The 27197-nt window shown below is 46.3% G+C and overlaps 1 protein-coding gene across 4 annotated transcripts in view; it reads right to left on the reverse strand.

Moving 5' to 3' along the window:
* Positions 1 to 27197, reverse strand: part of Clstn1 (calsyntenin 1) — a 65802-nt gene that overhangs the window by 13615 nt on the left and 24990 nt on the right. For 2 of the 4 annotated variants that reach the window (XM_034503091.2, XM_034503093.2), the window contains exons 2-8: positions 20921 to 21043; positions 9326 to 9355; positions 8057 to 8252; positions 5996 to 6204; positions 3168 to 3317; positions 2830 to 3015; positions 30 to 278 (exon numbers count right to left, since the gene is read on the reverse strand). In XM_034503091.2, coding sequence (XP_034358982.1) covers positions 30 to 278; positions 2830 to 3015; positions 3168 to 3317; positions 5996 to 6204; positions 8057 to 8252; positions 9326 to 9355; positions 20921 to 21043 — 1143 coding nt within the window. The remainder of the gene's footprint in view (positions 1 to 29; positions 279 to 2829; positions 3016 to 3167; positions 3318 to 5995; positions 6205 to 8056; positions 8253 to 9325; positions 9356 to 20920; positions 21044 to 27197) is intronic. The other 2 variants (XM_034503092.2, XM_034503094.2) reach the window with 1 other exon arrangement.

Raw genomic sequence — 27197 nt, forward strand, 5'->3', positions numbered from 1 at the left:
ATACCAGGCAGTCCAGGGACACAACACACCTGTTTTATCCGAACTGCAGAGAATTGTCTCCTTCTTCCGGCCAAAAGGTCCATGCCGCATCCACACAGAAATTGTGAAAGGCTCTTTAGGGTCAAGGGTTACAACACCGTCTGGAATCCTCACCGCCTGAGTGCCATTGAACTCAAAGACCTGGTCACTGTCATGGCCATTGTCGGTCGGGAGGCCCACAGTCCAGTTGAAGGAGCTACTAGGAGATGGAAGCAGCTCCGAGGTTCCGGCCGCAGCCCCTGAAACCACAGGGACAGGACCGTGAGTTCCACAGAGAACGGGGGCTTGGGAGTGGTTCAGGGCCTCACTAAAGGGTGGCTCTCAGCTCAGGGTTAGAATGTTTGCTGATTTGATTTTGCTTTTCCTGAAATATAAGGGATTTTTTCTTGTCTTAATGAAAATGTAATAGTACACAAGATCAGTAATCTCAGCACTTGAGAGGCAGAGGCAGGACTACCAGGTTCAAAGCCTGCCTGGACTACAAAACACACACACACACACACACACACACACACACACACACACACTCTCTCTCTCTCTCTCTCTCTCTCTCTCATATACATACACACACTCTCACATACATACACACTCATGTACACACACATGCACACATTCACATACTCATACCCACACACTCTCACACAAACACAAGCTGTGGATTTTTTTTGTTTAAAGGAGAAGAATGAAGAAGGTAAAACACAGCCAGGTGTGGTGCACAAGCCTTTGGAGGCAGAGACAAAGGCAAGCATTTATCTCTGTGTTCAGTTTGCCTGGTCTGCAGAATGAGATTCAGGCTAGCCAGAGCTATGCAGAGAGACCCTGACTCAAAACAGACAAAAGACAACAACAAAATTACTTTTGATGCTCCCACTCAAAATACACTTTTGTGTATAAACACTTCTAGCCCCCTTTTATGAATATATAAAATAGTGGTGTTGGCATGTGTGTGCATGTTTGCATATATGTGTATGGGTGTGCACACATATGGACAGCCCTTAAAAGGCTGTGGGGAAAAAAACCCTGAAAATATGAGTTAAAAAAAGATATACAGTTTCTCAACTATGCAAAATATAAGAATGTAACAAGAATTGTATAAAGAGTTTCACAGACTTAAAAGAACAGAGGCAGCTGCACTATGAGACAGCTTGTCAGAAAGATAGAAAGGAAGGCAGATTCATGAGTTCAAAGTCAGCCTGGGAAAGAGTGAGGCTAGGCTAGGATCTCAGAGCAAGATCCCAGGTAAGCTAGCTTACTGTCTGTGCTTGCAGTGGTAGGCAGATCTCTGAATTAATTTGCCATGTTAAAAAAACACATGCTTGCTGTCTCTTTCTAAGAATCAATGGGCTGGCGTCATAGAATGCTGATTCATGGGATAATTAGGGTGAAACCTGGAATAAATGACTGAATTTATACATAAATAAAAGACTGGGCTTTGGCCAGCAAGAGAACAAGCACACCTAGAGAAAGAACTGCTTTGAGAGCTAATACAACTGTTTTTATGACTTTTTCTGGCTTTCTTATATTTTTGGTCAGAAAACCTGAAAATTACTTTTAGAATTCCTCTAACAGGATTTCTGACTTAGTTGGAAAAATCCAGAAATTTTTTTCTGGCAGCTTTCCTGACTTTGATTGGAAAACCCATGAGCCATCCAAAGAGCTTTTAGCAAGTTTTTTTTTTTTTTTTTTTTCCTAGCACGAGGGAGTTGTCTCCTAAAAGAAAGCCGTCCCTAAAAGAGAGCTGTCTCGAGCAGAACACAGGCTGTCAGCTTGTAACCCATGACTTGACTTCGAGTTATTTCTTTACCTACTCCTATATGTTCCTTCCTCGGGACCCCTCTCCAAGCCAAGGTTGGTCCTTGGCACACCTCCGGTCCACAACGTATTTTTTAATTAAACTGGAATCCTGCTGTATCTGCAATACATACATATATTCTCCTTATTCGTCTATAGCACAGGTTAAGGTGGGTGCATAGCATTTCACCGCTCAGATACAATGTAGCTGACTTAGTCTCTCTCTGGGACAGGGACTGGGCAGCTATGTGCCTGATGATTCTGACCTTAGGATAAACTTCTAGGACTAGAACTACTGAGCCAAAGAATAGGGGAGAGAAGGCAATGAGATGATCCAGCACAGGTAACCTGACAACCGGGGTCTGGTCCCCAGAACCTGTGTGTTTGAAGAAGAAAACCCACGATCACGAGACATCCTCTGACTTCTGCATGAACACCGAGGCATGCGTGTACCACACACAGGTAAAATAAACAAATCTAATTTTTAAAAAAGAGCAGAGAGGAGATTTACAACCGCCAGTACATACTGTCAGGGTTAACTTTTCTTCCTTCCTTCTGGAGCTGGGATTGAACTCAGGGCCTCACACATTAGGAAAAGCATGCTTTTCAAACAGTATGCTCTATGTGACCTAGGCAGAACCAGACTTCATGGATCAACTGGCCTCCTGCCTCAGCCTTTAGGGTAGCTGGATTACGGAGCACATTCCCAAGCCTCATTTCTTATTCTTATGTCACCCATGCTTGGATGACTCTCAATATGTGTTACTTTATTGAAATCACAGGTTCTTCAGTGCAGACACATACATGATTCTGAATTTTTCTGCAGTGTCTGTGTACTCCCCATGCCCGTCCTGAATGAAAACCAGACAGCAAGGCAGCAAAAGCCAGTTCAGAACATCGCATCTGTTCTACCCATCATGTTACTAAGACACAGGGGCTGGGGTCCTAAGGGACCCGCCTCCCTGGAGACTGAGGGCTCCAGACACCAGATCTTCTTACCACAGAGCCGGTGAAGGGATTTCTCAGAGTAGGTATCTCGGTCGCAGCCTTTCCCTATGTGGCTGGTCTCCAGCTCCACTGTGGCCTGCACAGAGGCGACAGGCTCGTCACAGGTCTCCAGGTGGATGCTCGGGAAGACGGCCAAAGCACCCGTACCGGGCTCATACTCGATTCTGTTGCTCCAGCCTGCATTGGTTCACAGATGACCGTGAGAGAAAGAAAGAAAGCTCACGGCCACGTTTTTTTTTTTTTTTTTTTTTTTTTTTTTTTTTTTTTTTTTTTTTTTATGGTGCGTTCATTTCAGAATGGACATAGGAGCCAGAGAGACGGCAGCTCACCTTGCCACCCGGGGCTGCAGGTGGGCTTAACGCTGATCTTCACCAGGACGTCCTCAGTGGCTCTTTTCTTCCCACAGTCATAGGCTGTGACTGTGAGCTTATACTGATGCTCTTTGCCATAGTTTAGCTTCTCCGTGTTTTTAATATAACCTGGCAAGGGGGAAGCGACAATGAGAACCGTCTTTACTTGTGTTGTCAGGGAGGGACAGAGAGAGCCTGAAATAAACTCAGATCACAGCACCAACCCCGTCCTGCCAGGGCTGGAGAACACACCGACTCCATGCTTGAGTGTGCAAGGGACTATATGAATCTACCAGCCCATCCTCCGTGTATTCTTTCTACACCAGTCTTTCTGTGTAGCTCTGGCTGTCCTGAAACTTGTTATAATAGGTAGGCCAGGCTAGACCTTGGCATCCCACATGATGGGATTAAGGACATATACCATTCACCCAATTTTTATTTATTTATTTTTTTGTTTTGTTTTGTTTTTCGAGACAGGGTTTCTCTGTGTAGCCCTGGCTGTCCTGGAACTCACGCTGTAGACCAGGCTAGCCTCGAATTCAGAAATCCACCTGCCTCTGCCTCCCAAGTGCGCCACCACTGCCCGGCTTCACCCAATTTTTAAAAAACACTTTTATTTCGTGTATGGGTGATTGTACATGTGTGTACACGTGTGTGCGGAGGTCAAAGGACAACTTCCAGGAGCTAGTTCTCTCCTTATACCATGGTTTGGGGGGTTGAAATCGGGTCATCAGGCTTGTGTGTCAGGTGCTTTTACTTGAGCTACCTTGCCTGCCGAGATTTTATATCAACATTTAATACTTTGCATGTAATAAGACAAAATGAAAAATAGTTTAACTACTAACAACAAGGCCAAATTTCATTGAATACTTCTTTTAAAAGTTTCATTTTGGCCGGGCAGGGGTGGCGCACGCCTTTAATCCCAGCACTTGGGAGGCAGAGGCAGGCGGATTTCTGAGTTAGAGGCCAGCCTGGTCTACAGAATGAGTTCCAGGATAGCCAAGGCTATACAGAGAAACCCTGTCTCAAAAAAAAAAAAAAAAAAAAAAAAAAAAAAAAAAAAAAATTTTAATTTTTTTTAAAAGCTCAGGGCTGGGGCCATAGGATGGAAAAAGTAGCTCTGAACCCTCCCTCCCTCCCCTACCACCAGACTCCATAAACCAAGAGTGATGGCACACACCTGGAATCCCAGCACTTGAAAGATAGAGGCAGGGGGATTAAAAATTCAAAGTCATACTGAGCTAAATACCACGTTCAAGACTAGCCCAGGCTGCATGAAACTATTTTCCCTAGATAAAACAAGCAAGGAGCCAGGCAGTGGTGGTGCACACCATTAATCCCAGCAACGGGGATGGGGAGGGTGGAAGCAGGTGGATCTTGAGGTCCAGGTCAGCTTGGTCAGTGAGTTCCAGGACAGACAGGGACTTTGATTTAAATGAGTACAAGTCTTTTTTTTTTTTAAGGTTTGTTTTTATTTCAGATAGATGTGTGAGTGCCTGAATGTACACATACCCCACACGTCTGGTGCCTTTAGATGTCAGAAGAGGGCGTTGGAGTCTCCAGATCTAAATGTATAGGTAGCTGTGAGCAGCCTGACGTGTATGCTGAAGACTGAACACAGGTCCTCTGTACAGGGTCTGTGGAGCCATCTCTCCCGACCCGGCAAAGCCTCACATACGCACAGTTCTACCAGACACTGCAGTGTGCGGCAGTTTATCATCGAGAAGTCATCTCACGAGTTACAAAGAAGCTGAGTTTTACTGAGGAGCAGAGGTTCTGGCAGAGGTAAGAGGATATAAATCCTCATCTTAGCTACAAGCCCAGCCAGCAATTAGCAGGCTGGGGCAGGAGGTTAACAAATGTGAGAACACCCTAGGCTACATAGGAAGACTCTGTCTCAGTTAAGAGCACACACTGCTCTTCCAGAGGACCCATTCCCAGCACCCACAGCAAGTGGTTCACAACTGCCTGTAACTCCAGCTCCAGGGGACCTGACACTTCTGATCTCCAAATGTACCTGCACTCCCATGCATATATCCACACAGAGACATGTAATTAAAAACAGTATTTTAGCTGGGCAGTGGTGGGGCACACCTTTAGTCCCAGCTATCAGGAGGAAGGCCGAGGCACGTGGGTTTCTTTGAGTTCAAGGCCAGCCTGGTCTACAGAGTAAGTTCAGGATAGCCAGGGATACACAGAGAAACCCTGTCTTAAAAAACTAACTAAGTAACTAACTAAACAAACAAACAAATAAATAAGATATATTTATTTATATAATACATATAGTAAAATAATTTTATATTAGTTTATGCTATTTAATATATTTAATAATGATATATTATATTGTTATTTTATGTAGAAATAAATGAATGAACGAACCCTCACCTGTAGGATGAGGAAGAAGGAGCTACAGTGGAAGCCCAGTGGAAGAACGTTTGACTAGCATGCACAAAGCCCTGGACTGGATACTTAGCATCACCCAAAGTGTGTGTATAGGGTGTATGTAAAAGGTTCTAATCGAATGAAGAAAGAAGATCAGTGTGACTAAAGGGACAACACACCCAGCTGCAGGTGGATAGAACTGAGAAGATTTGCATTAAATTAGGCCTTTACTTGACTTGGGTCAGAGAAGGAGAGCCCCAAAGAGCCCAGGCTTCAGACCAGGAAGTTAAGTCAAACCCGAGTGACCCCCTAGGTGGACTCCAGGCAGTCTGCAAGCTCCCGTGTTCTCCCGTTAGCACGGGGAAGCCAGGTTAGCAGCTGACCTCACCGAAGGGCCAGGCCTCATGAGGCTCCTCCGATCTTACCGTCTTTGTCCACAGTGAATGGCACGTCCGGGGTAAGAATCTCATAGCTGCAGATCTGGCTGAACTGCGGGGAGCAGTCTGCGTCCACCGCCTCCACCCTGAGGATGCTGGCGTGCTGCTTGCCCTCCACCACGGCCGCCTTGTATGACTTCTCCTTGAACACCGGGGCATACTCATTCACGTCATTCACCTGGATGTGCACGGTCGCTCTAGACAAGAAGGGGGAAGGCTGTTGAGGGCAGTTTTGTCCTGCCTTTTACCCAAAAAGCAACAATTCTGCCTGTTTCTACATTTCCTTTCCTGATATTGTTTCTTGAGCTCCCTATAATGAAGCCAGAATAGAAACCAAATTATATTCCTATTAGTTTGTCACAGAGACACGGGAAGTTAAAATCTGGACTTGGGTTGATTTTTCCATGCCCTAAGATCAAGGCAGCTGACTCAGAAAACCAGTGTAACTAAAGAGATGGGATTTTCTTTTAACCTGGGGTAAGACGTGAAGGGAGAGGAATTCATCAAACAGTACTCCTCTGGCCATGAAGATAGGTTATTACAGAATCTTATAAACATGCAGCCAAAGGAAGAAGGGTGAGAAAATTGAGAAAAAGTTTCAGTATGTGAGGTAAAATAAATTCTGAGGTAGAGAGGTGGCTCTATGAATGAAGCACTTCCCACGAACGTATAAAAGCAGGAGCACTAAACCCCAGCACCACAGAACTGAGACCAGCATGGCGGCTCATCTGAAATGCCCTGAAATGGGACTGCAGGGCAAGCTGGCTAGCTGGACTGGCCAAACGATGAGGTGAGCTTTATCCTCAGGGAGAGACCATCTCCACACATAAAGTTGAGGGCAACTAAGAAACTTATGCACCCCAGGATACCCACACACAGGAATGTCCCATACATTTGTGAATACACGTTACATGCACATGTCAGAACAAAGAAATTCTGCCCTACTCCGAAGGAGCACGTCACCACTGGGATGTCATCCAGTACTGACTACACCAATGAAGGCCTATAGCAGAGGCGCCCCTCGCTGCCATTTCCCAGGTCCGTAACTGGGTACTGCCAAACCAGCCTCCAAATGACAACACTTATAGGCTTCAAGGGCTTCTCACTTGTCAGGCATCTATAATCTTTTGGAAGCACAGATCTGTAGCAGAGAGATCATGTGACATGCACAGGCCCACCCTTAGCACACACTCAAAATCTTCTCAATGAATAAAATGTCACTGTGTGAGAAGGTGCGATATTACTCACTAGTGCAACACACCTTGCTGTTCACCTGTAAGCATCCCGACCCATGTTCATCTATGTGGCATGCCGTTACCAAGTCCTTGGACAGACAGTATGTGGCCCACACAGTGTAGACACTGAGGGGACCCAGCCAGTGCTCAGCAACATCACATCTGCATGATGTTGACGGGCTGTCGAGAAGTCTAGAATATTAAACCTGTCTTCTTCTAGAGCCCTTTCTGTTGGAGCTGAGCCCTCTGCTGGCAGGAGGCATGTGAGCTCTAAGTAGGATGGAAGAGGCCTGTCTGCTTCCTCCGCAAGTTAGCTAGCTTATGGGCTTAGGGTTTGCAGGAATAATAAGAATAACAGAACCATTTTCCTTAGGAAAAAGTTCAATACAGGACCTCGTGTGTATGTGTCTATGTCTCTGTGTGTGTGTCTGTCTGTCTGTCCATCCCTGCCTCCACCCTCCTCCTCCAGAGACAGGGTCTTGCTGTATTACCTAGGCTGCCTTTGACTTGTGATTCTCCTACCTCAGCCTTCCAAGAACAGGCATGTCCTGCTGCTTCTTTACCAAAAATACTCAGTGGGATAAACCATTCATTCTCTTTTCAAAACCAGTTTCCAACAGGCTCTTCCCAGAAGCTGAACACAAAAGGAGACAAGCAGGCTGGAGCCCACCCTTTACGACCCACCTGACACCCTGCGGAACTCTTCCTGCTCCTTTTCAAAACACAGAACCCCGATCCTGACCGGCCCTCCCCCATGCACACTTATCCCCTGGGCGGCTCTTTCTTTTGTTTTTGCTCTGTCCGGCCCACTTACTTGTGAGACTTTTTCACACCAGTGCCATCAGGTCCCTTGCCGCAGTCGTAGGCCTGGATGGTAAATGTGTAGTCTTTCTGTAGCTCACAGTCCAGTTTCTCTTTTGATCGGATTATTCCCTCACCCGTGGACTTATCCACTACCACGGCATCAAAGGGGACATTCTGCCCGTGAATTTTAAAGCCACAAATCTCACCTGGGGAGTAAACCGGAACGGGTTAGTATGTCTGCCACGAGAACCTTCTTCACATTGCCCTCCGCCCCCAAAGAAAACAGACGACAACAACTTAGCAGCCAGGAGGGTTTGGAGGGTCCGTGGACAAAGCGGGGGGCACTGTGCTTTAGCACGGGTGAGTTCTGGGGCTTTATTAGAAGCGGTTCTGGCTTTCCAAGCAACTGGTTTACTTTGCATCCAGTCATGCAGGGATACAAGAGAGAGAACAGAGACAGGCATTCCACAGGAGCACTTAGGATGGCCGAGGGTAAAGGGAGTCTCATGACAACAGCCAAGGCCAGGCTGTCCAGGCGACCCGAGCGCGCGCTCGGCAGCTCTTTGGGTTTGGGAAAGGATAAAATATAGAGTTAAGCATTGATAGAAGACGTGTGGAATCAGCATCATAATTACAGAAATTCTGTCAAGGAAAAAAAAAAAGAATCAAGTCTTCCTGTGCAATGAGCCTGGCTAAAATTAGGGAATCAAAACAAACTGCTAAATAAGAATAGTAGAAATACCAAGTTTTCAGGCATCCATTTCAACGGCTATCATCATTGTCTGTTACAGGGAGGGGTGTTAGGTCAGCTCTGGGCTTCACCCTACCGAACTGAAGAGGGACGCCAGCCTGGGAACTTCACTATGTGAAACTGTCCTAGTTAGAAAGGTCCAAGGCTCCACGTTCGCCCGTGGAGAACAGATTTAGTGTCTTGATGCACATGTGAAGCTACAAAATGTATTTCATATAAAAATAAGACTGTGCTCTCCCACAAGTCCAATAAATCGAAGAACAACAGTACTAAGCAAGCAAGCCAGAGTAAACAGAAACGTGGTCCTGGACACGGAGTTCAAATGGATGTCTGAGTTCTAGATATTTCTAACCAAGGGTCCGGTTACATACAATTTCCATAAATACACTTAAAAAAAAAGAACAAACTAGGAGAATAAATAGGGGAGAACGGCATGGCAGTTGCTTCTGTTTAATGGCTGATTCCCAATTTTATAAACAAGTTAGTGGGTTAATATTCATAAAAGGGAGACAAAGAACCCTTTATCACCTTCTTTGGTGACTGTCACCTCAAAACTCTCTAAAGGGAAAAAAGACAAACCCATGTCAGTAATGCAGAAAAGAGTGACTAGGGATTAACAAGGAGACAGTCAGTGCTGCACACATTACTTAAAGCTGGGCAGGTCACCTGACACAGCTCGGCAGCAGCTGCTAGAACTGCTACAGAGAAGCCTCACACCGAATGCTACTTTGAATCCTACTTACCATTAACTATGTAACTTCACAACAGAACTCACTCAGCGATGAGACACTGAGGCAATCAATGCTGTTAAGGTTTCCCTTCCCAACACACAGACACACACACACACACACACACACACACAGACACACACACACACAGACACACACACACGCATCATTAGGACCTTCCCCTTTGATGACTATTAATAAGTAAAACTAAGTATTCTTATTTGCTTGTTTTGGAGATAGGGTCTCACTATGTAACCCAGGATGGCCCGGAACTCAGTATAGAGACTAGGCTAGTCTGGAACTCACAGAAATCCCCTTGCTTCTGCCTTCTGAGTACAGGGATTAAAAGCATGAGCCACCACGCCTGTACTATGTTCTTATTTTTAAGCTAAATTCTCTAAATTCGGCTCTAGAAACACTCCGTTCATCGTTAGATTTGCTAGCTAGTGGACTTAAGCCTTTGTTCCCACTGATACACTGTATCTAAAGTCCCCATCAGAGCAACAGTTTCCTCTTAAGGAAACAGAAGCCAGGTCATTACAGCCGGCCGAGACAGTCATCTATCTGGTGGTGCCCACTGTTGACTAGATATCAACGCCAACCCAGCAGGCCACCCCATGCCCACCACAGAGAAGATGCCACTTCTAGGACTGCAACATTACAAAAACTCCCCTCCTTTTTTGGTGGCTCTACCATACATCTCCCTAAAAAAGAAATACTACTTCATTTAGCTTGTCTTTAAGGCTTTAAGCATGGTATTAACATGGAACGCAGGTTCTGTGCCTTTCACACAACCTCATATCTAAAGCTCACTTGTCCCACTGATGTCTAAGATGGCGGCTTCCTCATTTGCTTGATTGCCAGGCAAGCACTCAGTACTCACTGTTACTAAAACCACTTTCCACTCTGTGTACAGCGCAGTCTCAGGCCTTTTGCTGCCTGTGAACATTTCTTTTTTTTTTTTAAATTTATTTATTCTATGTATATGAGTACATTGTAGTTCTCTTCAGACACACCAGAAGAGGGTACCATATCTCACTACAGATGGTTGTGAGCCACCATGTGGTTGCTGGGAATTGAACTCAGGACCTCTGGAAGAGCAGTCAGTGCTCTTAACCACTGAGTCATCTCTCCAGCCCGCCTGTGAACATTTCTGTCCATGTCTCCTACAGCACAAAGACTCCCATGTACCAGTGCTGCCCACAGGGTGGTGGTCAAATATAAACTAAAATCCACATTAAAATGAAGTAACATTAAACCTTTAGTTTCTCAGTCATTCGTTCCACAATCTGAGTGATAGCCACTCAAGGCTCACAACATTGAGTGGAGACTACAGACTCAGAACACCATGTGCTAAAGAATGGCTTTTACCTTTTTTAAAGTACTTCATCAAACTGAGACAGGCTCTCACTATGAGCCCCAGGCTAGCCTGGAACTTACTCTGTAGCCCAGGTCAGCCCATGATCCTCCTGCTTTGGACTCCTGGGTGCTTGAATTACAGTAGCACCCCACACCTGGCTGGTTGTTACTGTTGTAAATGGTTTTTCTTTTCTTCTTCTTCTTCTTCTTCTTCTTCTTCTTCTTCTTCTTCTTCTTCTTCTTCTTCTTCTTCTTCTTCTTCTTCTTCTTCTTCTTCTTCTCCTTCTTCTCCTTCTTCTCCTTCTTCTCCTTCTTCTCCTTCTTCTCCTTCTTCTCCTTCTTCTCCTTCTTCTCCTTCTTCTCCTTCTTCTCCTTCTTCTCCTTCTTCTCCTTCTTCTCCTTCTTCTCCTTCTTCTCCTTCTTCTCCTTCTTCTCCTTCTTCTCCTTCTTCTCCTTCTTCTCCTTCTTCTCCTTCTTCTCCTTCTTCTCCTTCTTCTCCTCCTTCTCCTCCTTCTCCTCCTTCTCCTCCTTCTCCTCCTTCTCCTCCTTCTCCTCCTTCTCCTCCTTCTCCTCCTTCTCCTCCTTCTCCTCCTTCTTCTCCTTCTTCTCCTTCTCCTCCTTCTCCTCCTTCTCCTCCTTCTCCTCCTTCTCCTCCTTCTCCTCCTTCTCCTCCTCCTCCTCCTCCTCCTCCTCCTCCTCCTCCTCCTCCTCCTCCTCCTCCTCCTCCTCCTCCTCTTCTTCTTCTTCTTCTTCTTCTTCTTCTTTTTTTTTTTTTGGTTTTTCGGGACAGGGTTTCTCTGTGTAGCCCTGGCTGTCCTAGAACTCACTCTGTAGACTAGGCTGGCCTCAAACTCAGAAATCCACCTGCCTCTGCCTCCCAAGTGCTGGGATTAAAGGCGTGCGCCATCACCACCCAGGCATAAATGGTTTTTTATAACATGAGAAAATGATACTAAAATTCAAACATCAGTCTTCATAAGTGATATTTGGCTGGACCACAAACATGCTTATTGACTCAGTCCCCAGCCATATTTTCACAATGATGGCCAAGATCCCTGTCAGTATACCACTGCAAGAGACCCTATGGACTACAGAATGAAAGCATTCCCTGTTGAGATCTTTAAGGGAAACAGTTTATTAATCCCTACTGTAGAGCCCTGAGATAGAACAGCCAGGTGACATGTGATCCCAAATAGCATCCTAGAACATGCTCACAAACTGTGTTATAAATATATATTCTATCAGTATTATCTTTATAACTTTTAATCTGTGTATAATTATTCACATGAGTAACAGTACAAGGGAAGCCAGAGACATCAGATTCCATGGGAGCTGGAGTGTTGTGTTGCGGTTGCCCGGCATGGGTTCTGGGAACCGTGTGCCCTCGTAACCAATAAGCTGTTTCTCTCGCATTATAAAATACGTTGAATCCTAGTTGGCAGGCTTTAATTCAATGTAAACTTCAATGTAAAGACTTTAATTCAATGGAGTTCATTCTTCTGCAGGGCAAGAGAGGCAGCTCTGTACGGAGTGAACCTGTGTTCCTGACAGTAGCTTTGTGTTCCGAGCAAGGCCCCCAGGCCTGCTGGTGAGCACAGACCAGAAGCCCAGCACAGGAATTTGAGCACCGCCACTAATGCCACACATGAGAGGGTGACGATGCTCCATGCCAAGTAATGAGAGACAAGTCATGGCTTCCGTCTGTGGCCTGAGCTGTTCCTGAACGCTTGGGTTCTAGGGGTCTGCTTGCCTCAGCCTCCACAGAAGCAATACTGTGCCATCCTCTCAGGCTGAGACAAGCATGTCCATCAAGAGAGGAGACAGCAGATGGTTGGATGAACCGACTTCAGTTCTAGAGGACCCTTTGCTCTGTTAAACAAGTCTGTCTCAGTAAACACGATCATCAGGTTACCCCAGCACGAGACGCTGGGAGCCAGACCCAGAAGGTCACTTTTGCTTTTGGAATTTTATTTATGTGTATGTACACTTGTCATTCGTGTGCAGTGCAGAGCTGGGGTTCCAGCAGGTTGTGAGCTACCATGTGGGTGCTGGGAACTGAACCCAGGTCCTCTTACCCTGAGCCTTCTTTCCAGCCCCTCAGGAGGTATTTTAGATGAGATCAACCCTAGACTTGGGAGGAACTTTAAAAGCAAGGGAGATGTGGTCAGAGTGTAAGTGAGAAACTAAGCCTGTGTGTGTGTCTCTGGATATGTGCTGTGTGTTTATGTGTGTCTAAGTGTGTGTGTGTGTGTGTCTGCGTGTGTATCATCTGTGTTTATCTTTCTGTATATGTAGTATAAAGCCTGTGTATGTCTCTCTGCATATGTGGTATCTGTGTGTGTGTATGTGTCTGCATGTATGTGTCTATATGTGTGTGTGGGGGGGTGTCTGTGTGAGTCTCTGTGTATGTGGTGTGAACCTGTGTGTGTGTCTGTGAGGTGTGTGTGTGTGCATTTTTCTGTGTATGTGGTGTGAACCTGTGTGTGTGTCTGTGGGGTGTATGTGGTATGAACCTGTGTGTATATGTGAAGGTGTCCATAGTGTGTATCTGTGTGGGTGTGTGTGTGGGGGTGTCCGTGTGGTGTGTATCTGTGTGTATGTGTGTGGGGGTGGGTGTCTGTGTGGTATGTTATCTGTATGTGTGTGTGTGGGGGGGTGTCCAGTGGTGTGTATCTGTGTGTATGTGTGTGTGGGGGGGGTGTCCAGTGGTGTGTATCTGTGTGTATGTGTGTGTGGGGGTGTGTCCTGTGGTATGTATCTGTGTGTATGTGTGTGTGCATGTTGTTTGGCACATGTCATTGCCCCTCACTATCTTCAGGCTTGCATGGAGACTTTCATAGCAGATCCCCGGCATGACATGGTTTCATTCACAACACTTTAGCATGTATCTCTGTTTAACACAACCACAATAATCCATCACAGCTAAATGAACAACAGTGTTTTAGAATCTTCCTCCCCCAATACAGACTTATGTCACTCATATTCCACTCTCCCAGGAGCTAATACATACATACAGGCATGCACACATGCATGCATACATACATAATACATACTTACATGTGTATGTACATATTTATTTCTGTGGCCTTCCTATTGCTGCAACCCTTTAATATAGTTCCTCATGGTGACCTCCCCAACCATAAAATTATTTTTGTTGTTACTCCATGACTGTAATTTTGCTACTGTTTTCAATCATAACGTAAATGTCTGGTACCCAGGATAGGATATCTGGCATCAGAACAACTGGCTTGTTTATTTGTTTTACCAGTCGACATTGGCGTCTCCTACCTTCCCCTGGTTTACGCCCAGTTCACAGAAGTTACTAGCATTGTATGGACTCACACTGCATCTCTCTCTACCCCAAGGCCATTATGATTTCAGTCTTGTTCCCTGGGTCCCACACCCTGCAGAGAACCTCTTAGAATCACCTCACACACCACTTCCTCCCTGCCCTTCCTGCTCCATGCAGACTCTGCAGCAGGATAACTCTTAAAATACTATCTTCCTCATGAAAATCAGGTTCCCGGCTATGCTGGCCTGGATCAGAGTCAGAACTGTCCCGCCCTGTCACTCTCCCAAAGTTACTTCTGACCGCCAACCTCTGCCTCTCCTTTCATTCCAACCTAAGATTGGATGTAAAATGACCCAAGGGTTATTCTTTCCCCTAAAGAAATCTTTAAAGACAAAATATAAAAAGAGAAACCCAACAGAATCTAGATTTGACTTCCCATGACCCAAAGTTACATATAAGTAGAGTTTCAGACTGGCCCCCCTTTTTCCACGGCCCCTCCATATCTGGAGGGTACACTACCCCTCTTTGGGCAGCCTCCAAGCTTTGGGCCGCCTGCTCTGAGGCTCCAATTGTGCCTTCACTCTTCATGGAGGTCAGCGATCCCAGTTTTGGGCTTCTGAATCTGCAAGCAACAGATTCCATTCAAGCTAACGAAAGAGGACTGTTTGAAACGCTGCTGGAGACCCAGGGACTGGACTGTGAACCAGAGGAGACCTGAGAGCCAACAGAAACCATGGCAGCTCAGACAGGAAAAGGGGTCACAGTCCTCGTCAGGTGGGAAAGGACCACAAATTCCATCACCTTTGTGAGCCACCAGGTTCAAATCTCAGCCTAGATCAGCCTGTGCACACACTAGACGGAGCGGTAGGTGACCAGCCGTGGACCAGTGCTCAACAGGGGGAAGAAAAAAAAAGATGGCTTAAAATGGATATGAGGGAAAGCTGCCGGGACACTCTCTCGGCAAGGACTTCCGGTCCACACAGCTTGCCTTTCACCTGGCTCTGAGCCCTGCATACCAGCCTGAGCCCAAAGTCAGTCGCCCAACCAACCACTCATCCTTGAAGCACCCCGACTATCTGCAGGAGATCTTAACTGCCCGAGGTCTGGTTGAACCAGACATCACAGCTCTGGGGGGCTATGGCTCACTCTGTCTTCCTTTCCTACAATTTTCTTCTAATATTCTTCCATCAGCACAGACTAGAGGATCCTTTTGCATAGGGATTTATAAACAGTGCCTGGGCCTCGCTAGGCAAGTGAGAGCTATATCCCAACAGCTATCTTAGGAAGCTGACAGTGACCCATGGGGACCTGTGCCGTCCCGTGCCCATGTATGCTGCGCCTGCGCAGTGCCGTCCTAGCTGTGCTCAATCACCAGCACCCGGACCTGTGAGGCTCCGCAGAGCAAGACTTTCCACGTTCACTCTTCCACCTCACCAGCCATGGTGTCTGAACTTCTGAAATTTGAACATAAGCTACTTGTGAAGTAAACATGTTCAATTGAACTGAAGAATGGGAGCTGGAGAGATGGCTCAGTGGTTAAGAGCACTGCCTGTGCTTCCAGAGGACCTGAGTTCAATTCCCAGCAACCACATGGTGGCCCACGACCACCTGTAATGGGATCTGATGCCCTCTTCTGCTGTGTCTGAAGACAGCGACAGTATATTCATATAAATAAATACAAAATTTATTTTAAAAAATAGTGCACACATATGCAGGGAGGCAAAATGCTCACATTTGACTATAGACCAGAAAAAGAGACTTGAGAAGAGCCAGAAACAACAACAACATCATCATCAATCTTGAAAAAAATGTAAGGATAAAGGCAGAGCAAGGGGGTCATTGCGTCTCACCTATGAAGATGGACACCTGCAGCAGACACCCTCAACAAACTCCCTGGCGCATTTTCTTATGTCACACCAGCCTACTTCCCTCCAAGCAAACAATCCAGACTTGGCCGTGTGTTCCCTAAGAGTCTGACAACGGGTGTCATGGACAGAATGCTCGGTACCACAAACGTGTCTGCTTCAGAGCTCTGTCAAGTGAGCTCAGTGCTTACCTACACACAACCCACGAGGGGTTGGGAACACAAAGCAGACTGTTCTCAACTGTGAAATGCCACGGCTTAGAGTACTGCAGCCAGAGGGCCTGGCTCAAAGGCAGCACACTTAGTAAAGCGTGTGGCCTGAGACAAACTCATCTGCCCTACCACATACAGGCATGGAGTGCCGGCGTGCCCCAAGCACTGAACTAGCCAGGGTACTAGGGGGAGATCACCATTCCCGATGGCTCGAGGCTGACAGGCTCTGGACCAGGTTCCCTGCCCACCCCCACCCCCCAGGGATGGTGTGGTGAGACTGGAAGCTGAGGACAGGTGGCCACAAAGAGCCCAGGACAAGCTAGGGAAATGTCAGTTCACTGACACCCCACAAGCCATCTCCAATCTTGTCACCACAGCAGACTAAGTACCATTGCGAAAACAACCTCAGAATAAGTCTCCAGAATAAGCCTTGCTCAACACAAAAATAATCTGAAGTGTGAGGGAATTAAGTAACAACTTATGTAAAAAGATAGACACATATTTCTCACAGAATATTAAATTTAAGAATATACATTAACATCTTTAAAAATGACATTCATTGCTGGGTGCAGTGGCTCATGTCTTTAATTCCAGCACTCAGGAGGCAGAAGCAGGCGGATTTCTGAGTTTGAGGCCTGCCTGATCTACAGAGTGAGTTCTAGGACAGCCAGGGCTAAGTAGTAAGACCCTGTCATGAAAAAACAAAAGCAAAACTAAACTGAAAATTTTCTTTTAATCTATTGGGAGGGGGGCAGCTTACAAGAGGCCATTTTTTCTTTCCTCCAGGGATCAGGGGTCCAGCTTGGTAGTAGGAGCCTTTACCCAACAAACCATCTTGCTGGTCCATGAAAACATATCTTTAAATGTGTTACATACGATTCCAATGTTTCTCCTGAAACGATAGACATTCCATACCAACCTCTGAACCAAGCACTGCTTTACTCCTTTGGATAGAGGTTTTGTTTTGTTTTTTTGGGGTTTTTTTTGTTTTGTTTTGTTTTGGTTTTGTTTTGTTTTTAATTAGGATTACTGAGGGTGGAGCTTGAACCCACAGTCTTTTGTTTGTTTGTTTGTTTGTTTTTGTTTTTGTTTTGTTTTGTTTTGTTTTTCGAGACAGGGTTTCTCTGTATAGCCCTGGCTGTCCTGGAACTCACTCTGTAGACCAAGCTGGCCTCGAACTCAGAAATCCGCCTGCCTCTGCCTCCCAAGTGCTGGGATTAAAGGCGTGCACCACCACAGTCTTATGGCCGCATAAGACTGTGGCGAACCCACAGTCTTATGCATGGTAGGCAGGTGGTCTACCACTGAGCGACATCCCTCGTCCTCAGGAGTGAATTTAAGTTCTTCAGCTCACATAGACAAACAAATAGCCCCAAGCCCTAGGAAGGGCATTGAATTTCTGTTTACAGATGATGAAACTGAAAAGCAGGCAGTGGTGGCACACGCCTTTAATCCTAGCTCTCAGGTAGATCTCCGAGTTTGAGGCCAACCTGGTCTACAGAGTGAGTTCCAGGACATCCAGGCCTACACAGAGAAACCCTGTCTCAAAAAAACAAAACAAAAATAGTTCTTTATTTTTATTTATATGTGTGATTGTTTCTTTGCATATATGTGAATGCACCATATTCGTGCCTGGTGCCCACAGAGGCTGAAAGAGAGCATCACATCCCTAGGGACTGGAGTTATAGCCGATGGTCATAAGCCACCATGTGGATGTCTGATAACAGACTCTGGTCCTCTGAAGAGCAGCCAGTGCTCTTAACCACTAAGCCATCTCTCCAGCTTCTAGTTCCTCTCTTTAAACGGGAGGTGGCAGAAAGTATTCTTACTTTAAGTGATGGAGAATTAAATACAAATTTTATTTATAAAGCACTTGGAAAGGTGCCTGGAATCTATTCTTGATGCTTAGGAGCAAATGCATTGTTAGCTCTGGAGTGGGTTGTGGGCACCACAGACTGCACACAGCTGGGGCTTGGTAAATCAAGGTCGGCGACGGTGATCCTGGACCGCAGTTTCTTCCTTGCCTCCTTGTTTTTCAAGAGAGGGTCTCATGTTGCTCAGGCAAGTCTTCCTCATACTGACTACGCCACAGAGGATAAGCCTGTTTAATCCCTCTGCTTCTACCTCACAAACGCTGACATGTTACATGGGTCTGGCACGCACTGCCATGACATTGACATGAACTTGGCATGAACTCAAGGTTCACGCTGCTGGGCAGGCACACTCCCAGCCTGAGTTACTACTCTCTTTTTAAAACACTTATTCAAAGCATTTTATTTTTATGTGTAAAAGTGTTTTTTGCCTACATGTATGTCTGTGCACCACCACATGCACGCCTGGGGCCCACAGAGGTCAGAAGAGGGCATTGTGTTCCCTGGAACTAGAGTTACAGTTCTGAGCCACCATGTGGGTGCTGGGAATTGAACCTTGTTCCTCCACTAGGGCAGCAGGTGTTCTTAACCATTGAGGTGTCTCCCCAAGCCTCTGAATCAGTTCTTAAAATGCAGGAATATATATAAATATATATAAATCCACTGGCAACATATCCTCCACAACCCCACTAAAACTGTGATATCGCTTTAAATGTCACACACAGAAAGGGCAATGAGAACTACTTACAACATAAAAAAATACAGAGGAGCTGGACGCTTAAGAGCTAGCTTCAAAGTTCAAGGCCCTCTCCTGACCTCTGCAGCTATCTGCACTGTGTGTGTGTGTGTGTGTGTGTGTGTGTGTGTGTGTGTATGCAGTGTGTATAGTGTATGTTTGCTTGTATATTAGGGGTGTGTGTGTGTGTGCATGTGTGCAGTGTATGTCTGTGTTTATGTACAGTATGTTCGTGTGTGCACACACACATGTATGTGTCTGTGTGTGTAGCAAAGGTAACAAGAATTAATCTTTTTAAAAAATGAGTCAAAATAAATCCTCTCTCAAAAATAAAAAGTTGTTTTGGGCTGAGGAATGGTTCCATGGGTAAAGAACCTGGCAAAGCCTAACACCCTCAGGTTTGGATTCCCAGAACCCACATAAAAGGCTGGACCCAGGCTGGACCCAGGCTGGACAGATGGCCCACTGGTTAAGAGCACCTGTTGCTCTTGCAGAGAACATGGCCCGACTCTCAGCATTCACATGACAGGCTCACAACAGGGGATCTGATGTCCTCTCTGACTCCTAACATACTTGCACACATGCAGGCAAAATACATTCATAAACTTTAAAAAACTGAAAGACTAAAAAAATAATAACAATAGAAAGAAAACTGTAAAAGCTGGACACAGACACACACATGCGTGTGTACTACCAATGTTTACTCTAACTCTAGGACTGAGAAAGCACAGCCCTCCAGCAGTCAGGGCAGATCTGACTGGCAACACCATTAAATGTCAGCAATGTAGGAAATTCACCCCATGATCAAAATCTAGGACACTATCCTACAGGTTTTCCTCCGCAAAGACACAGGGTATAATCTTATAAAATAACTCATATCAAACACTTACTAACTTTATTAAGCCAGGCGTTGTGGTCCAAACCTGTCACCTCGGCCCTCAGAAGGCTGAGGCAGGAGGATGACAAGATTGATGCCAGCTAGCATTAACACAGCAAAAACTTTGTCTCAACAAATAAACAAGGGGTTGAAGAGATGACTCAGTGGTTAGAGCACTGGCTGCTCTCCCAGAGGGCCACGGTTTGCTTCCCAGCACCCACAAGGTCACACATGACCATTAACTCCAGTTCCAGGGAATCTAATGCCCTCTTCTGGTCTCTTTGGGTACTGCAAGCACATGGTGCACAGGCACATGCAGGCAAAACACCCATACACACAAAAAGGAAAACGAGTAAATTCATTAAATCGGGCATGGTGGTACATGCCTGTAAAAAGAAACGAATACAAACTGACAGTGTGCTCTGCATGCAGTGTACACGCCTTAAATAACACAACACATACATGACTTTAAATCACAGAGAGAGAGAGACTGGAGAGACAGCTCAGTGGTTAAGAGCACTTGCTGCTTTCGCAGAGGACCTGGGTTTGACTCCCAGTATCCACAGCTCCGGTTCCAAGGGATAAGATGCTCCCTTCTGACCGCTGTGGACACCAGACATTCACATGGTGCGCGCACACACATGCAGGCAAAACACTCATTCGCATAAATAAAACTACAGAAAAAGATTTCATCAAGTAAAATTTAAATATTGAAAAAATAGTAAATCTAGGTTCAAAAGTCATTCCCCCACAAAGACTGCTCAAGGTTTCTGAAGTCTGTGCAGGTGAACGGAAGGAACTAAGAGTTGCCAGAGTGACGTGAAACAGGCATTTTAACACCCAGACGTAAGTGAATGGGCAGAGCGCAGGTCCCCAGGCCCACCACACCAACTCTGTCCTGAGCAGTGTTCACGCAGTCCATGCGTGCTCCGTCTGTGCTGAGTATGTCTAGACAGTATCTGCCTATCTGCACAAGGCAGAGCACATAACGATGCAATTAAGTTAAGTATTTCCCCCTCTGACCAGCAGAACTGCTTAGTGTCTGCTACCTCGACCATTACAGGAACATGTGGTGCCTGGAGCCACAAGCAGCTCTCAGCTACCAGAACACTTCCTGAGAGGCCCGGTCATCCAGCCAGACTTAAGTTGCTTCCCATCCAGGCCAGGCTTGCAGACTCCATACCTGCAAAGCGTAGCGGTGAATCTTTATCCAGGGCGATGAGTGGGGGGTCGAGCAGCACGGTGTTATCATTCTCGGTGACTATCCCGTGGTAGGTGGGCTCCAGCCATGGCTTGTGCTTGTTAACTGCATTGGGAGAAAAAGGGAAACTCTGGTAAGATTCGGATCACTGCCTCAGCCCTCTGCTGCCTTTGAAGACTCGTGTCATCAAGTGCATGTGTACACACGAAGCAAAGCCAGAGGCACACAAATGGATGAGGGCAAAGAGACTGATCATCTGAAAAAGGCGAACTGTGGTTTGATTACGGGAGTGCCCCACAGAAAATCTAACCCTGATCACGAAGACAAAAATTGACTCCTTCCCTCCACAAGAGACTCCTGGGATATGAGCTCTGACAGAGCAGACCCAGGAGGGTACACATTCCCACCCTTTGTCCCCACAGCAGCAGCAGGATGGGATGGCATGGTAGCAGGGATGCCTGCAGGGGTCTACAGTGAAGCTCACAAGCAGCATGGACCAGCCTTCTATCAAAGGGTTCATGGAACAGAGGGCACTTCTACTATGCAATGGGAAATTGGCAAGTCACCAACTGGTGAGACCCCAGTATCTTTTTATATGAACCATACTAGGAAGGAAGCTGGGACAACTGGGGGGATCAGCCTGAGGCAACTGCAAATCACCCACAAACTCTGAAGACTCAGACACATCTCACTAACCTCTAGTTTTATGGTTCTGTCTGTCTGTCTGTCTGTCTGTCTGTCTGTCTCTCTCTCTCTCTGTGCCTGTCTCTGTCTATCTCTCTGTCTGTCTCTCTGTCTCTCTGTCTCTCTTCCTCCTTTCCTCCCTCCCTCCCTCCCTCATCCCCCCTCTTTCTCTCCAAGCTATATAGCCCAGACTGGCTTCAAATTCAATCTCCCTGCTTCCATCTCCCAAACTGCTGGGATCACAGCTGCACACCAGGGAACCCCGCCCCAGTCTTTCATTTTACAAGGCAAACTGTTAATTCAGCTTCTAACTAATAGCAACATTTGATACAAACTTGTATCGATGCTTTGTTCTACTAACAAAATTACAAGCCATAATAAAATAAAATTGAATTTTATTCCAACATTTGAGTCCGTAAAACTCTTAGTTTAACATGACATCACTTGGTTTTTTCCAGCACCACAGGGATGTAAGAACAGTAAGCAAAGTGAAGTGTGGGGCACCCGCACTGTCCAACCACAGACTAGGCGGGCTCACCGTAACAGAAAGGATACAACTGAAAATGCTGAACAAATTTCAGAGGGGAGCAGGGCAGTGGTGGCGCACGCCTTTAATCCCAGCACTTGGGAGGCAGAGGCAGGCGGATTTCTGAGTTTAAGGCCAGCCTGGTCTACAGAGTGAGTTCTAGGACAGCCAAGGCTATACAGAAACCCTGTCTCGAAAAAACAAAAACAAAAACAAAAAAAAAAATTCAGAGGGGAAAATACCTTTGTGGTGATTCATTTCACCACCATCCCCAGGGTTCTAATTTTATAATTCAAAATTTCTCAATTGCTCCTTTAACTTGGTGGTATAATGAGAGATACGGCCACTTCCAGAGGATGAACTTTTCAATAATTAATGAATGATATTTTTAATATTTCATCACATTCAATTTGCATTATGAAACATTTATAGAAACGAGTGACTGATGTTTCTGTAATCATCCTCTCTCCAAACCACCAGAAGATTATGGGCTGAAAGTCGAGGACCACATGGGCCATGGCACAGCCCTAGGCCCTCACGCCACAGCATCAAAGCCGGCTACGTTCCTAACAGCAAACCCAGCGATCACACCTGTTAGTGTGTGGGTTTTCTGGGGTTACTTCCAGGCAAAAATGATCTTTGTGACTACAGATCTTAATCATTAAAAACCTGATTTTAGAATCTACGAATGCCAGGTGGCCAGTGTACATGCCTTAATCCCAATACTCAGGAGGCAGAGGCAGGTGGATTTCTGAGTTTGAGGCTAGCTTAGTCTACAGAGCAAGTTCTAATACAGCCAGAGATACAAAAGAAAACCTTGTCTCAAAAACAAACAAACAAACAAACAAACAAAAAAAAAACAACCCAGTATGAACAGTGAACCTCAGGGTGAAATTCAAATAGGAAAGATTTACCCCAGCACATCCTAATTCTGTGGGCTAAAGAAGGCTGCTCTCCTGCCCAAGTCACACAAGCAAGAGATTCTGCCAGGTTGGTTTCAGATCCACAATGTGCCACAGAGCCCCTGAAATCAATCACACACGACAAGTCTTCCTCTCTGCTTTACATCTTTTATGTGTAGAAATCCATTAGCTGAAACTGAGAATGTGACATATGCTTCCTATATCAGAACACGTACACAGGCCATACTGGAAGTTTCAACCATCTTTAATGCATTTCGACAACAAAGTGAACCTATAAAATCCAAGACAAACCGAATCTTGGTCCATCAAAAGGCCCTGCAATTCTGGGATACTGCCACCAGGTGGCAGCAGGTGCTTGGGTGTGCATGCTTGAAATTATGCTTTGATTAAAAAATAACCTCTAGCCCACCCCCTGGTTACTAAAGGGGTGTCAGCAGCCCCCGTGTGATGCTCGGAGTGGGAAAGTGCCGGCGACTATGTTCTAAATTCCTACTTAGGCATAGTGTCACATGCCCACAATTATCTGCAAACTCAGCTCAGCGATTAGAGCATTTGCTGCTCCTGCAGAGGTCCTAGGCTTTGTTCTTAGTACACACATGGTGGCTCACCAACACCCGTAATTCCAGCTCCAGGATCGGACCTCTGTGTGGTGTGCAGAATGCATGCAGGTAACACCCATACACACACACAAATATATAAATCAAAAACCAAAGCAGAAGCCGGGCAGGGGTGGCGCACGCCTTTAATCCCAGCACTTGGGAGGCAGAGGCAGGCAGATTTCTGAGTTCGAGGCCAGCCTGGTCTACAGAGTGAGTTCCAGGACAGCCAGGACTACACAGAGAAACCCTGTCTCGAAAAAACCAAAAAAAAAAAAAAAAAAAAAAAAAAAAACCAAAACCAAAACCATAAACAAAACAGAACACTAAAACAGGCTGGTACAGTTTGGAGAGCACATGTCCCCTGAAGGCCTGGATGCTCTACTAACTTGCTCACCAGCCTGTGGTACCATTGAGAGGTGGCAGAACCTTCAGGAGGTGGGGCCAGGTGGTCATTTTGGGGTGTGGCCTCGAACAGAATGTTGGCCCACTCCCTCTCTGTTGTTCTACTTCCTCTCCAACTCCCAACCTGTGTGTGTGTGTGTGTGTGTGTGTGTGTGTAGATCACGTCAGATATCCTACTGATATACAGATATTTATAGACGGTTCATAAAAGCAAAATTACAGTTAAGAGCAAAAAAAAAAAAAGTTTTATGGCTGTGGATCACCACACCATGAGGAACTGTATTAAAGGGTTGCAGCACCAGGAAGGTTGAAAACCACGGCCCTAGAATGACCGCCGTCTCCAGGACGCACCCCAGGCAGTGGCACACTCAGCAAGGCCCAGAAAGGAGAGTCAACACGGACAGTAACCTCTGAAGCTCTACGCAGCACACCTTTCCTTATTTAGGGTGATTTTCTCACACACTTTCCACAGCAACAGAAAGCTGACAGGAGGATGTCTGCACAGACACAAACCGGAAATGCAGAAGGCAAACTCCCGGGGCTAGAGATGGCTCAGCCATTACGATCAGGTACTGCTCCCGCAGGGGACCTGAGTTTGGTTCCACGCATTTTCTGTCCCAGCACATACCCACATGCAAACTCACACACAAACATCATTTAAAATAATAAAAATAAACCTTTAAAAAGAAGACACTCTCAGGCCACCAGCATAGGTTAGCAGACAGAAGCACTTGCTGCCAAGCCTGAGAGCCTGAGTTGCAGCCCAGGAACCAGCATTGGAGGGGGAAACCAACCCAGAAAGCTATCTATCCTCTGACTTCCACATGCACACTGCAGTGTGTACTCACATGCACTTGCACACACGCACACCAATAATATCCTTAAGTATAAAATGTAAAAATAAAAAAGACACTGGGCCAGAGAGATGGCTCAGTGGTTAACAGCACTCACTGCTCTGCCAGAGGTCCTGAGTTCAATTCCACCATCTATAATGGGATCTGACGCCCTCTTCTGGTGTGTCTGAAGACAGTAACAGTGTCCTCATATACATAAAATAAATAATTCTTAATAAAAAAAATAAAGAAAAATGAAAAGACACTCTCAGACTGAGTACTGTCTCCATGTGTAGCTTCTGTTCAGGACTTGTGGTCCTTCTAGCCAGCTGGGTGTCACGGGTTCGTGACTTCTCAGAGCTATGTGTTGTTGCAGGTGCTCCTTCACATTCCGTGCAGAAGGAAAGCTACAAGGTGTTGGGCTCACAGGACATGTGGGTAGAACACAATCGTCAACTGCATCTGCTCTCTAAACCATGTGCACTCTGCTCACAATGCCCCGCAGTGTGGTAGTGAGCCGGCACCCAGTGCGGGTGACTTCACAGTGAGGACCAACATAACCAGGCAGCTGCCAACACAAACGTGCCTGCTCCAATGCCAAGGTCAAGTGGAGCAAAGCAACATCTCTCCCCTTCCAGCCAAGCACTTGCTGTGGGTTTGTGGCTAGCCTGATCTGATCTAGTAGTGAGCTCCAGGTTAGCCAGAACGGCACAGGGAATGCTGGGATTAAAGGCATGTACCACCATGCCAGCACTAACATTTTAGAAGAGGCAGGAGGTCAGAAGAGGCAGGAGGCCGAGGGTAGGAAAGGACGGGGTAACGTTGCCACTCTGCTCTGCCTGGTGGAACCGTACAGGATGCGGTGCAGGGAAGGGTACACCTTTTTTCCTTCTCTTTCTTTTTGCAGAGGTGGTTTGGTACCCAGGGCCTCATGCATGCTAGGCAGTGCTGGGAGTGGATGACTGACTAACTACCTTACTGAGGTAACCACCATAAACCTGAGGGCTGGCAGCAAGACAACTGTCTCAAGCAGCTGTGAAGACTCCAGGCCCAGACTTCTTAGGCCACCTCCCAGGCTTAGGACAGGCGGGCACAAGCCATTGACCGCCCTCCAATCAGCAATTCCTCAAACTCCAACTAGAACAACTCTCACACCTTTAGAGGATTCCTTTCATTGTTTTCACTCAACAAAGGAAGAGAGGGATCATACAGCGATGACCACGATGACCACGATGACCACAGCAAGTGTAAAACAGAAGCTGGACCTTTAACAAAAGGGAGACTAACCCAGCTGAAGCAAAAGGCAACTCACACCTTGCTGCTCAGTTTATCCCAGCCACAGGCTTGGTCAGTACATCAGCTCCCTCACTGTAAAGTGTTTTCAAATTATTCAGAGTGATTTCCCCCCTAAAAGCCATGGTTGGGCAAGCAGCTCAGTGCTACACACTCGTTTGGCCTCTGTGGGCACACACAGCACACACCTGGTGCACTTACACACGTGCAGGCAAAACACTCACAAATTGAAAACAAGCCGATGTTTGAAAAGAACAAGCTAGCTGTCTAAATGTACAGTGTTAGCCCTCCAAACACTAGATGGCCCAGCGTCTTCCTGGTTAACTCAAGCTGTTCGCGTCCAGACAGCCATAGTCAGAAATCCTCCATAGAAGGCAAATTCTATCCCCATTTCCTCAAGAGGTGACTTGGACCTGCGTCACTAAGAACAATGTAGCCAGGCAGCAGCTGCTCACACCTTTAATCCCAGCACTCAGGAGGCAGCGGCAGGTGGGCAGATCTCTGAGTTGGAGGCCAGCCTGGTCTACAGAACAAGTTCCAGGATGGCCAGGGCTACCCGGTCTCAAAAAACACTTTCCATATTAAAATCAGTTGTATACTTTAAAACAACCAATTTAGCGTGATTTATGAACAAAAACATGCAAACTATAAGTCATTCTTAAATTACACAAATGAGCACTTGGTTTTCTTAGTAAATAGCACAGAGAAGGTGCTGGGAGATGGCTCAGTGGATCAAGTACTTGCCACACAGCCTTGAGGAGTGGAGTTCAGATTCTTAGCATCCAGATAAAAAGTAGAGCAGGGCCCACCCATAATCCCAGCCCTGGCAGGTGCAGACAAGGGCCCTCTGGGGATCGCAGATTAGTCAGACGGGCTGAATCAGAGGCCTCCTGGTTTAATGAGAGACTCACTGTGCCTCAGTATATAAAGGGAAAAGCAATTAAAGACGACATCAACTCTGGTGTGAACACACACACACGCACGCATGCACGCACGCAC

The sequence above is a fragment of the Arvicanthis niloticus genome, chromosome 5 (genome assembly GCF_011762505.2).
Source record: "Arvicanthis niloticus isolate mArvNil1 chromosome 5, mArvNil1.pat.X, whole genome shotgun sequence".
In the NCBI taxonomy this organism is placed as follows: Eukaryota; Metazoa; Chordata; class Mammalia; order Rodentia; family Muridae; genus Arvicanthis; species Arvicanthis niloticus.